Here is a 13,516-nt window from a genome sequence, read left to right on the forward strand (position 1 = left end):
TCTGATACGCAGTTTCCAACTTTCCTGGTTTACGGCTTGAGCCGTGTGTCTAATGTCAATGGATGATTCTGAGTATGCTTGGAACCCTTCACTGGTGCCAGAAAACTGAGAACGTAAGGACTAGGTCTCAGCCGCTATCAGTCCCCCTTTCCTTCACCCCACAAGATAAGTTTTGGAAGGAGGGAAACTAGCGATTACAGTGGCTAACAGTGGCTTGAGCTCTGTCTGAAGTTTTGGAATGACTTCAGGCTTTCACACTGACAATTCATAGGCAAAATACCCCCAAAAAACTGAGAGGAAAGCCAAAAGAGTTTGTGTGTTTACAGTGGTACCTCAGGTTAAGTACTTAATTCGTTCCAGAGGTCCGTTCTTAACCTGAAACTGTTCTTAACCTGAAGCACCACTTTAGCTAATGGGGCCTCCTGCTGCAGCCGCGCCGCCAGAGCACAATTTCTGTTCTCATCCTGAAACAAAGTTTTTAACCTGAAGCACTATTTCTGGGTTAGCAGAATCTGTAACCTGAAGCGTATGTAACCTGAAGCGTATGTAATCTGAGGTACCACTGTATATAAAATGAATGCCATATGCATTTCAATAAGGAGAATAAAGTTTCTGAGGGGGCTTCTGCCCTTCCCTGAGCTCCACCAGATTTTGCTTACAGGAAAATTCAAGGTAAATTGGGAGAAATATTTGCAGGCCACTGATCCCCCATTTCTGCTGTGGAGACACAGTTCCTTGGAAGTGCTTGGGAAATGAGTGTACATACTCAGGGCAGTACTGACTATTCCAGCTGTTCCATTTTATTTTTTACTCCATAGATTCCTTGCTACTCCACATGCATGAAACAACCTGAACTAAAGTATTCACTGCTGGTCAGTATTAGCCACTAAAGTGGAAAAATGGATAGGAAAGACTGGACTAAACCTGAATCACATATCTAAAATATATGAAACATCGATGAAAGAGACCTTAAAAAAACCTTAGCCATTTGAATTATTAAAAAATCTAGGAAAAGCACTGAACAGATACTTTGAATATGTAATTGAACTTAATGCCCCAAATAAGAAAGAAAAGCACTGGGGCTGTTAACATCAAAGCTCACATTAAAAAATGTAGGCTTTACAACTGATAAGCTCCTTCTCGAAAAAGAAAGGATCAGAAAAATCTCCATATTTCAGTGTCACTTGAGTAAAACTGACTTGATAAAAGCAAATATGTGAAGAAAGAAAAGGCAAGGCAGGAGAAGGGGGTGTCAGGTTCCAGCTCCCAGCAATATCATACCATGTAAAGTCTTTAAGTAGTGAACTTCGTTAAAAAGTAAGTATTTCTCAGGCAGCTAACAAATGAGATTCCTCCCCCCTGCCCACCCTCCATAGGCTCTGGTTGGGATGCTGGCACCCTCTATATCAAAGCAAAATAAGTAAAAGTTAGCCTGGTAGAAATACTCTTTTTAGATAAGTTTTGGCTCCAAAGCACAAGCGGTTAATGTCCTTTTCTCTGGTGGATGATTTTATATTATTTCACAAAAGGCATACTCTTAATGATTCACAAAGGGAGCCAGCTTGATATCCAAGTGATACGATGATGAATAAAATATATTTCTTTTCAAAAGTAGCAAAATTAGCTACGGAAAAAAAATTGAGCTGGTGGTTGTCCTAATCATTCCTTCAGTCAAAAGTGAGCAACATGGCCCATGGGTTCAACAGAGTTGTGATGTGGCTTGTTGTGTCCCCCGACTTCTTGTTATAATTCTGAGATACTTTTAAAAAAATAAAAACCACACACATTAAAAGTGTTTCTGTCACTCATGGTTGTGGAGATAAGCTCAAAAATGTGAAGGTAATATAAAGAATGCTGCAGTTGTAAATGGAACTATGAATAAGGGTTAGTTTGGAATAACGTTTATTTCCGGGTTGACCATTCATATGCAGATGTACTCATAGTGAAGCAGCCTTGTCTCATATGAACTGTGGTGGCCTCACTATTTCTTCAATTCTGCCAACTGTTTCCATTAAAGGACATGAATGTTTTTGCTTATGCATGTATTACACGCATTCACACTGCATCATAGGTTGTTGTAGTCTTAACACTGTGCAAATGTTCATTGTTCTTGCACATGTGCATATTTCTCTCTGTTTCGCCTGGTCTGCCTCCACCCTGGACAAGAGTTAGCACCCTCTCTTCAACCATATTCACAAGTGCAGGGACTATGGGTTGGAGGCTGCTTTTATGCAAGTCAAATGGGTGCTGTACCAGTTGGGAATCTGTAGCTGTATGGGATTGCACCCTCTGCTACACAGAAACCAAACTGTTCAGGGCAACACTTTGGATGGTGTTTGGAAACAAACTGACCGCCTAGTACAGATCTCCAATACACTAGGGGGTATAAGATAGCTATCATGACTAGTAGTCATTGGTAACCTTATCCTCCATGAATTTCCATGGAGATCTTTGAGAACTGGTGGGATATAACTGCTGCAGTGCTTTGCTGTCAATATCCAATATCCCAGCTGCTGCATTCTGAACCAGCTGGTGTCCCCATACATTTTTGAGAACTACACAAGGAAGTGCTTTCCACGCTGTTCTGCATGCTGTAAAACCCATGCATCTGCACTGCCAAGTGCCCACCCACATGGTCACCACCACACTGGTGAATCAGGCCTCATGAACAAGAAGTTGTTTCCTTGCCTTGTAAAGGCCTGACTCTGAAAACCTTTAACATAAAGGAAAGAAGAATACGACATGTGGCTTTGCATTGTAGGTAGAATTTTTTTGTTTTGTTTTCTACAATGAGAAACATAGACGGTAACTCAAACACCGAGAGATCTATTTACGCTTCCGAACAAACAGTTTATAAAGTCTATTATATACAGATGTCTAAATATTTTGAAAATGTTTGCTTATTGGACGTGAAATGAAGCTACCTGTTTTTATTTGAAAAATTTCCCCTTGGAGTTTGCATGTAAAACTAAAATCACTTGTTAGCTGACACAGTGCGGCAAATGAGGCTTATTTACAGAGTATATGAAGTGCCTGGGCTTATGTTTGTATCCTGGAAAGCAATACATTTGAATTTTCATTAGACGATTCCCTTTTTGCAAGAAGGGGGAAAAAGTGATTCATTGTATAAAAAGAGTAGTAAGTGGCTTACTCTCGGTCTTTGTCAAGAGACAACTGGCAAATTGCGGGCTGCATAATATTTCCAGGACTCTACTTGTATCTGGAAATTGACTGCTTTGCAGGCAGTTTAATCAACAGGGCAAATAATCTGTACAAAACAATCCTCAAAACAGTCTGGAATTTGGCACAGCTAATTGGAATTGTGTGTGCTTTTGCTAGACCACAGTCCCAAGATAATTTCCTGCATCTGATAAAGTGAAGTGTCGTCCACAAAAGTTTATGCCATAATAATTTTATCAGGGTGAAATCCAGTGGTGTCTGCATGTGAATGGAACAGACTTCTGCTCCTATAACATCCTCCCTGCGGCCCCTGTGCAGCCCAAAATGTGCTTGAGAGAGAGAGAAGACCAGTCCATTAGGGCAAATAGGCACTACCTCACCAACATCAGTCTACCCTCAGCCACCCCCATCTGCCTAGCTTCATACTTACAACCAGTCTAGGGGTGTCAGCTTGACGCTGGCTATCAGCTTCCTCCTTCCTATTCTGAGTGTTGTCCTTGCAGAACACAGCAGGGATGAGGATGGGGACAAAACCATAATTAATTGGTTCTGCCTGCCATTGGCTGTGGTTTCACCTGTTATTTGCTCTGATTAGACCTACTGTTGGCTTCCTGCCTTAGGCTCTTACAGTCCCAATGGATACCAGCCACCATAGAGATATGGTGGATCCTCAAGGCAAGGCTGGTTTGCTTTGTGTCATTTATTATCTCAATAATTTGCTTTTTGCAGGCCCTGCCACTTAAGGACAATATTTGCCCTAAATACATTAATTTAAGGAATGAGCAGATTATATTGGCTTCCCCTTAGCTGTAAAAAAAATGAAGGTGCCAGCCACCAATTTGACATGGTGAGTGAGACTGGTTGCCTTCCTTAGAGTAAGTTGCTGACCTCCAGAAAGAGGCTGGAAAGTTGTTCTAAGGCCAAAGGTGTGACTCTCAGGCAGCTTCAGGAACTAGTGAGGCACTTTACTTCTGCCTGTGAGGTGGTGGCCGCTTGGCATGCCTTTCTTCACAGGCTTTGAGACACAAGATAGTGTGTTGCGCGTCGAGGTCCCCAAGCCACCCCAAATAAAGCACACTTGACACATAATTTTAGTTTAAGGTTTTTGGCATAATTTTGGCCACAATTAAAATTACAAGCGATGTGAGTGGTTGCTTGGGCATTGGTTGTGACTATCTGCCCCCGCATGGGGACAAACTGACATTCGCCCGCCCGCAAAGTCAGAAAGGGAAAACATTTTGGGGAGAGAGGCAGAGCTGGGTACCATGCCTCACCTCTCCCCAAATGCTCCCATGGGCTCTTGCGTGGCCCTAGCCCCTTGACAGGGATTCGGACAAAAGCATGGCGATCCCCTGGATTCCTTTAATGGAATACCCTTGCAGCAGCAGTATTTTGGAGGGACAGGCACAGCCAATCTGTACCCCTCGACCAACAAATTAATAAAACCAATTCCTAACCACAACCTTACAAGTTGCGATGATTTGCTACGCAGTAGGCAAAACCCAAATGGCATCAGCCAATCAGCCAAATGGACAAAATTCCTACCGGGCCCCTGCCCCAAAGCAGACGACCCCATGATAGGCATAGCAAGGTCAAGCAAACAGCCTAAAATAGGGAGGGAGGGCGGGTGATCCGATGCATCCAGCGAAAAGAGGAAGCTCAACACTGTGCACAGGGCATATATATAAGCTATGGCTGTCAATCACAAAACGGCAACATATAAATCTCCTCAGCAACAGATAGGAACCAATGGATGTGGTGGCCCAGCAACAGTGGGGTGTCTTGTTAGCACCCATCGCAACATGTGGTCTCCAAGAAGGAGAACATGCTTTACTGCTGATCATCTTCACAAGGTGCAGCTCACATGAGAGCCGACATGCTTATGTGAAGGTGCATTTTACAGTTCAATTGCATTTCTTTCTGGAGGAGTCCCTTACTGTATTGCTCAAGGCTGAACTGTCGCAAATGCTGCTGCTGGAATTGGTTGGGGGGGGGCATTTCCCAAGAGGCGTTGGTGGACAGAACACTAACTTGAAAGTTGGGTTTCTCAAGAGTCAACTCAAAACCTGACTTTTTCTGAACTGCTCCCTATCATGGTAGCTTTTGGAAAGAGAAGTTTCACAATGCGTCCATTCAGTTTTGGGATCTTAACCTGTGCATGGTGCACATTACTAGTTATTCGTCTTCACAGTCAGGATATCTGGCAATTAAAGACTTGGATTCTTAATTTCATGATTGTTTGGTCTGAGATGCTGGAATACCGTTTTTTATGTAGAGCACGCCATCCTAACCATATTGAAATGGCTAGGAGGTGAGTCAACAGGGATGTGCACAATTGTCTGTTGGGCTTATATTTTCCGGTGTGGGGATTAGATATGATGCACTGACCTTCTTGTGCACTTCTCTACTGAAGGCTCTGACCTTTATCTGAGAGATCTGCTGCAAAGCTCTTCTTTCAATACAGTGAGTAACCCTCATCCCATTCATGACTTGTATCTTCATTATGATGGGTAATTGAGCATTTCAGAATCATGAGCAATTTCTAAGGTACTTTATCTGTCTCTACTACCGCAATACACAAAGCAAATCTCGTGGTTCTTAGCTTCAGTCCTTCTTCACACATTATAAACAAACATGAAAAGCAGAAAAGTGAATGAAATGCTTTGATTTTTATCAGAAAGCAATGTATAAGAAAGCAATGCAGTAGCTTAAATGGTTGCATGTTCTACCCTTTGGCATGGGAAGAAACAGAGACGGTTGTTTCAGTTTCATCCATTTAGCTTTATTTTAAAATGACATGAGAGTTAACCTTCTTTTATAGGGGATCTGGCCTGCTTTATTTGCGTTCCAACATCAAAAGGGGTCTGTTTCTAGGAAAATATGGTAGCTGAACAAATTGTTAATTTTCCATTATGCTTAAGGTTAAGCTGCATCTTTCTTTTGACATTTCTATTAGAAGCCCTAATTAAAGGCAAATTCCTATGTATCCTACTGAGACTTCAACAGAGCTCAGGAATAAGGAGCTCATTGTGATGTTTGAAAATAGCTTGTTTGTCCGAAAGCCATAAAAGTGGTTACTAATTGCATTTGGCAAAGTACAGTCAATAATATGTGGGCGAATGACTGCATATGCTACCTTGATGCCATTACAAAAACTGACCTGGAAGAAAAATGCTGATCAAACTAAGGCTTGACGCCCATATTATTATTAAACAAAAGGGGATGCTCAAAGATGAAGTGGACGTGAGATTTCACACCTGTGGACACTTTCTTAGAAGTAGATTCTCTTGAACTCTGTGGGGCATACTTCCAAGCAAACAAGCACCTGACTGGGTTGTTCCATTTAAGAAGGAATATGATTTATGATTCCTGTCTCCAAGCTCACCAAATGCCTAGAACTCCATCAATAAATCCAATTTATAAAGAACTTAAATAATAAGTGGCTGTGTGAGAGTTAAAATGGCAAAGAGGTACAGTATTGTGTTCTATGGCAGTCCACACAGAGTAATATGTTTATTTAGGGCCGGCCTCCTCTCTCTCCACCATGTTGTGGCCTCATTTTCAGGCCAGAAAAGGGTGGTGTCCAGAAACTACCGCTAGTGCAAAATGCAGCAGCTAGGGTCCTGAGTGGAGTGTGCGTTAGCATTGTTGTTGTTTAGTCGTTTAGTTGTGTCCAATTCTTTGTGACCCCATGGACCAGAGCACGCCAGGCACTCCTGTCTTCCACTGCCTCCCGCAGTTTGGTCAAACTCATGTTGGTAGCTTCAAGAACATTGTCCAACCATCTTGTCCTCTGTCTCGTGCTCTTTTTGTGCCCTCAATCTTTCCCAGCATCAGGGTCTTTTCCAGGGAGTCTTCTCTTCTCATGCATTAGCTACACTGTTCTCAATGGAGCAGCTTGGGTGGGCTGCCAATATGCTACTAGGCCCGGCTGAAGCTTTTAGTATTGACCTGCAGAGCTTTAAGCAACTTGGGACCAGGTTGCATGAAGAAGTACCTTTCACCCCATTGCCCTGCCTGGTTGCTCACATTGTTGATTGATGTTCTGATGGTCTAAAGGATGGGCTGGTTTTTTTGGGGGGGGGGGTGGCAATTGCCCACCACTGGGATAAACTCTGGTAGCACCAGTAAATTTCACCTCGTACCTGGACAAAGCTCTGCATTTACCTCTGCTGAAAGTTTCTTTTGAGAAGTTTCAGCTCATCCCTGGTTAAGCTACTCTAATCTTTGCAGTAGTACAGTACAATTTTTGCCTTATGTGTTTTGGTTATTCTATGCATTATATAAATAAATAGAGGGACAACTGACCACTGCAGCAGAGTTATTTCTGGAAGGAAGGGAGATCATTAGCATCATACCTTTTTTGTATCTTTTATAAAATTTTAATGGAGTACTTTAGTCATGATTGCACATCAGGGCAGAGGAAGCAGAACAGAATAAGCTAGACTTCCCCAAACTGATGTCATCCAGACTTTCCCATCATACCTGACCACTGGCCATGCTGGCTGGAGCTGACAGGAGTTGAGGTCCAAAATATCAGAAGTGCACTTGGTTGGGGAAAGCTATGACAAACTATTAACTTCTCTTCCTTGGACTTCTCTGATTTGCCCTGTCTCTCCTAGTTGGGGAATAACCTCCCAATGGGAGTTTGCACAACTTTCTGTGGGGGCATGTTTGGAAGACTGTCTTAGGCTGTTGCAGCAGCAAAAACAACTAAAGGGCCCAGCAGCACAATTTATGTTAACAAATCAATTATTCATCTTGTTTCTCTTCTTTTCCGGTCATGTGAAAAAGATTCAAATGTGGTATGAGCACAAAGCTATCAAAGCCATGAACAAACCATCCATCAACACTCCTAGGGAATGGTGATGCTGGCAAATTATCTGGGTGATTACTGTTTACCAAATAAGTAAGAATATGCAAAATAATGTACTGTATTTTATAATCTCAGACCCTTCAAGTCCAGGGAGAGTCCTGGATTTACAGAAGCTGTCCCAGTTTCTGATTTGATGCCGGAATGTCCCACTTTTTCTTAGGACATCCCTATTTTCATCAGAGGAATGCTGGAGGGTATGGAGGTATGTGAAGTTCGTTAATGTTTAGGATAGGTGGAGTGTAAATAGCAAATCATCATCATCATCATCATCATCATCATCATCATTAAATAGGACGTCCCTATTTTCACTGGAGAAATCTTGGATGGTATATAAACTTTTGAAATTGTCTGGTTGTGTTCTTCTTTTTTTAACAAGAGAAGATAGGCATGTTTGACACTGAAGAAGTTTGGGAATTTGTCTGGCTTCCTGTTACTAAGAAGGGATCTGGCAATCAGTATCAAACAGCTGCTGAAGCTACTCTGATGCAGAATAAGTATCCAGAGTAGGTTTTTTATTTGGGTCGATGACAGAAAGAGGAAAGATTGGTTTCAGAAGGAATAACAAACATTTCCTCAGACTTCCAGATCTTGCATAATTGAGGAAAAGGGAACCAAAAGGGACTATTTATCTGTGTTTGACATTGTTTGAACATTTGTGTTATATTTATTACGGGGGTGAAATAACCCCCCATTTCTTCTTTCATTGGGCTTCCTTTTTCACTCTGCCCTCAATTCTGGCTTAACCAGGAGATTTTTCTTCTGTTAGATTTCATTTCCTTAGCTTTCATTTCTTTTTCAGACTCTTCCCAGCTCTGTATTGCCACTGTGCACATGTGCATTGATGAAACATTTTAAGAAGGTAGTCTTGATGTGATGGTATTACAAAGGGTGAGGAATTTGGGGAGGAAGGTGTCCACATTCCAGAGCAAACTCACTTGATTTGCAGCTTCTGGATTAATATTTAGATTGGAATGTGGCTTGTTCCAAAATTTATACTCCTGCCAAGTTCTATGAGGTGGCCTGAGGGCTGCCTTTAATATTTCTCCCTTTCTCCTTTATACTTATTTATTTGCTTGTTTGTTTTTTTATAAGATTTAGCAGCTTGGTGCAACTAGAAAGCACAGCAGCTACTGCAAGGGTTGAGAAGAAGCCAGAAATGCCCTGGAGAGGGATGACATGGAATGACATGCAAGGAGATTGTATGCAAGTAACAGTGGGGACAGCCATCTTTTTTCTATACAATGCCTGAATTCTTGTAAAACATCTTTTAAAGAAGGCAGATCACCTCATAAGTACCTTGTGTTCTGTTGAGCTCATGCTGGCAGGGCAGAAAAGAGAACAGAGCAGCATTCCTTTGCTCCTTCATCTTTTCCTGCCCCAGTCCATCCAAGGAGATTTCATTCAACAACATCCATCCATGAGAATGATGTGGCAGAAATACTGTATGCCACTTCTAGCATAGATGGATTTAGGAGTGCGTGATCAGTTCAGTCGCACTAGGCATGGAGCCTTGGGGGTGTTGTGGGGGTGCCACAACTATGATGCAAAATGGAAGGTAATATAGGGTTACCACATTTCAAAAAGTGAAAATCCGGACAGAAAAGTTGCTGAACTTTTTGCTTTTTTCAGTCAAAGTTGCTGAGCTTTTTTTCGCCATACGTCCAAATTTTCCAAGACATTTCAGCGATTTCTGCCCAGACACTGCTTCTGATTGTCAGTTATATCCAGGAAATTCCGGATGTATGCCAACTGTAGAGGTGGGTGGGTATGGCATCATACAGGGTGCACTGAAATTTGAGACCCCAAGATCCGTCACAGCCTCCAGGGTTACTATAGTTGTCTCACTAGGTTGGAGGCCTGGGAAAGCTATGGATTCTTTGGATTCTCCCAGTCGATCTTGTCACATCACAGATACACTCTCAGTGTCAGGTAAAAGGCCAGGTGAAACTGGGTGACGTCTCCCTCTCAACCAGACTCTCACTTTTTGTACCTGTACTACTATACCCTTTTTCTGTTCCAGCAGCCGGGCAGTTACATTTAAAATACTTCTAAAAGCCTCATACTTAATGGTGCGCATCCTGAACCAGAGTATATAATACAGTGGTACCTGTGGTTAAGAACTTAATTCATTCCGCAGGTCTGCTCTTAACCTGAAACTGTTCTTAACCTGAGGTACCACTTTAGCTAATGGGGCCTCCCTCTGCTGCCACGCTGCCGCCGTGCGATTTCTGTTCTCACCCTGAAGGAAAGTTCTTAACCTGAGGTACTATTTCTGGGTTAGCGGAGTCTGTAACCTGAAGCGTTTGTAACCCAAGGTACCACTGTTCAGAGGTTTAATGCTTAAAATAGTACCAGAGAAGCCTCTATGATAATTATATATGATTTTCTATGCCTACATAAGCTTGTTGCTAATTCAGCTTATTGCTGAAGCACGTTGGCACAAAATTAAGCCTAACACCAGCACACACCTCTTTCAACTTCCAACAATGTTGATGTTTTGATGACACTAAGGCAAGGGCTGCAGAGGTTTCTTCAGTTGTGCGGAAAGGCCTTGTGATCTCTGAGGTCAAAGCACCCTTGGAGGGGGAGATCTGAAACATCCTTTGCCCCCTAGGATGCCCTCCCAGGGACCACAGGATTGAAGGGCTGGTCTCATTTTTCTCATTCCACACTGTAGTAGTGTATGGCAGAAAACAGCCATTCTTTGAATGGATGGAATCTAGAAGATCATCCTTGGATTCAATCCAGGCTATTATAAATAAGGACATTTAGGAAAATGCATTTACAACTGATTTCTAGAGAGCAGCAAAAAAATAACAAAAACAGGCCACTTGATGCTTAAGGTTATTAGTAGTGCTCATGTGTCTCTCAGCCTTTTCTCTGCCATCTGCGGGCAAAGAAGAGCGTCTGGGTTTCACTTCTATGTTGTAGAGAAAGCTGGTGAGAGCTCAATTAAGCAGGATTGACTTCTAACCCTAACCACTCTTGGCAGCCTGAGACTGTGACATCCTGTGGATCCAGCCTCACAGGGTCCCATGTGACCTTGTTGTCACCAGCCAATACTCTCATAACTTAGTTAGTATTGTTTCCTTAAGTCTCACAACCCTTGACTCTGCAACTATAAGTGCAAGAGGAGGCATGCATGATTATAAACAGACAGAGAAAGACAAACCCACTGGATGCTTTGTCATGAGCCTGTCATGAGCCTGGCCAATTTAATTCTTAACAGTGCTTTCCCTTCATTATGTCAGAAAAAACGAAACTGTCCAGACTCTGGGAAAGAAGAATGGAATGCAAAGGAGCGATGTAGTAGAAGGGATGGCAAAGCACATGAGGCATATGATTCTGAAGCAGAGCTGAAATAATATGACCAATAACGCTACCAGATCCAATGTGCATGTTTCCTTTTTGCAGATAATAGAAGAACTCCAATGAGGGAGGGGGCCCCCACTCTCTATGTAATTGGTTCCATTGCCAAGCTGCTCTTACCATTAAGACATTTCTGCTTATGTTCACCCAAAATCAGCACTTCTATAACTCAAGCCTATTAGATCTAGATCAAAAACACACCATACGCTTGTACCACTTTAACAATCATGGCTTCCCCTGAAGCATATTGAGAACTGTAGTTTGTTAAGGGTGCTGGGAACTGTAAGCTCCGTGAGGGGTTGCCAAATAACTCTCGGCGCCTGGGATTGGGAAGATGAGGGCAAAGCAGCCCTCATTCACGAGCTGAGAACCTATTACTCCCAGCTACGTAATAGGCTGGCAATGAAATTCCACGTTCTGGAAAATAAGCATCTCACTCTTATAGATCTGCATAACAACAATACTCTTCAACGGCCAATTCATATGAGATTATTGAGCAACAGCAGGAAGTGCTTAGGCCCTGCATTTGTTGCTTCAAAGTTTGAGGCAGGGTCAGGTAGCAGAAACTCTCTAATGCACAATAAAGAGTGTATGATTAAGCAGATAACTGAATCAGTACAGGGAGCAGTTTCCCTTTCTTTCATCCTTGCAGACAGCATTTGTCCCTTTGATCCCTGAACAGATCAAACAAAACCCACTAATCAATTATTTCCCTTTTTGTCTTTCAGATGCTGCCACAGACCTTCAAACACCAACGGCAGATCTCTTCAAGAATTCTTTATTTGTTTGCTTTCCTTACAACGGCATGCCACAAATGGGTATTTTAAAACCCAGTTTATGATTTCTATTCTTCACAATATTACTTTGTAAAGGTGGGCTTTTTTATTTTAAAGTCAGCATTTGCTCTTCTAAAGTCCACCCTGCTAAAGAAAAATATATCTGATTATATATATTTATCTAATATATCTATATCAATATCATATTAGTAGTATCTTCTTCCTCTGGTTGCTTGCTCTCTTCCATTAGACATGGGAGAATTCATGCCATCTCAGTTAGGAAATGGGCTCAGGAAAGTGATATTTTGGCAAATATATTTCAAGAAATGAAACATTTCCTTAAAAAATTGGAAAATATATTATGATTATTTAACTAAATTGTTTAGTCGACCTTCTCAGGAAGATTCAAGGTGACTTACATAAACATACAAATTATACAACTTTCTAAAAACAATAAAATGGCAGTTTCCCCATACAATATTAATACCACCCAGCCCCATAAAATTTCTCAAAATCAACACAACAAACAGATCAATAAAAAAATCCTAAGGAATAAAAACATCAAAACCATCAAAATGCATGTGAATAAAGTTTTAACCTGGCACTGGTTTTGGTGCCAGGTGGCTCTCATGGGAACAATATTCCATACCTGTGATGCCACAACTGAAAGGCGTTTTCTTGTTCTCCAAACTAATTTCAATATGTGAATCCTGTCACACCTCCATAACATCCTCAGGACCACCATTGGTATTCCATGCCTCCCTTTCCTCTCAGAAGCGCCCATACTCTATCCTGTGGTATGCACTTCTCACTTATTTCTCTCAAATCTTCCCTGCTGCCTGCTGCCCTGCTGCCTTCTTTCCACTTACCTAGTAAGTGGGGGTCTGGAAGGGTCCTGTCTGCAAGTAGGGGTCTGCAGAGAGCTTGAGTACCTCGAGTCATAGGTAACACCAGCATTGGGGCTTCTCCTAAACAAAAAGCTTTGCCCTCATTGCTGGACTCTGCCATTAACAAATATGGTTATTTTGCTTCAGAGATCTTAATATGTGGGGCACAGTTTGCTCACCTACAAATATAGTTTGCCCCTTCTATGCCCCCCTTTCCCCCTGGTATTACCGCTGTTTTTGCATCTCTTTTTTATTTATAATTTCATTTATATATATAACAACAATTATTCGATCATAATTTTAACATTTCAAACCCTGACTCCCTCCCCCCTCTTTCTGTGGTTCTTTACATTTCTTTTTATCTTCCTGCATACTCCAAATTATCTCAACATATTATTTTATATATTTATTCCCATATATATCCCATA

The 13,516-nt window shown here is 41.9% G+C and overlaps 1 protein-coding gene across 4 annotated transcripts in view; it reads left to right on the plus strand.

Annotated features, from left to right (window-relative positions):
* The window catches only part of LOC310664667 (uncharacterized protein), a 67,319-nt gene extending 54,356 nt beyond the window's left edge, over positions 1–12,963 (plus strand). For 3 of the 4 annotated variants that reach the window (XR_014505024.1, XR_014505025.1, XM_083414046.1), the window contains one exon: positions 12,154–12,963. Coding sequence is in view for 1 of the 4 variants with exons in the window: in XM_083414046.1 (XP_083270172.1) it covers positions 12,154–12,266 (113 nt within the window). In the remaining 3 variants the exon portion in view is untranslated. Of the gene's footprint in view, positions 1–8,146; positions 8,259–12,153 lie in introns of all 4 variants that reach the window. The other variant, XR_014505026.1, reaches the window with a different exon arrangement.
* Positions 12,964–13,516: the final 553 nt, after the last annotated feature.

The sequence above is a fragment of the Podarcis tiliguerta genome, assembly GCF_965153285.1.
Source record: "Podarcis tiliguerta genome assembly, chromosome: 1".
Classification (NCBI taxonomy): domain Eukaryota; kingdom Metazoa; phylum Chordata; class Lepidosauria; order Squamata; family Lacertidae; genus Podarcis; species Podarcis tiliguerta.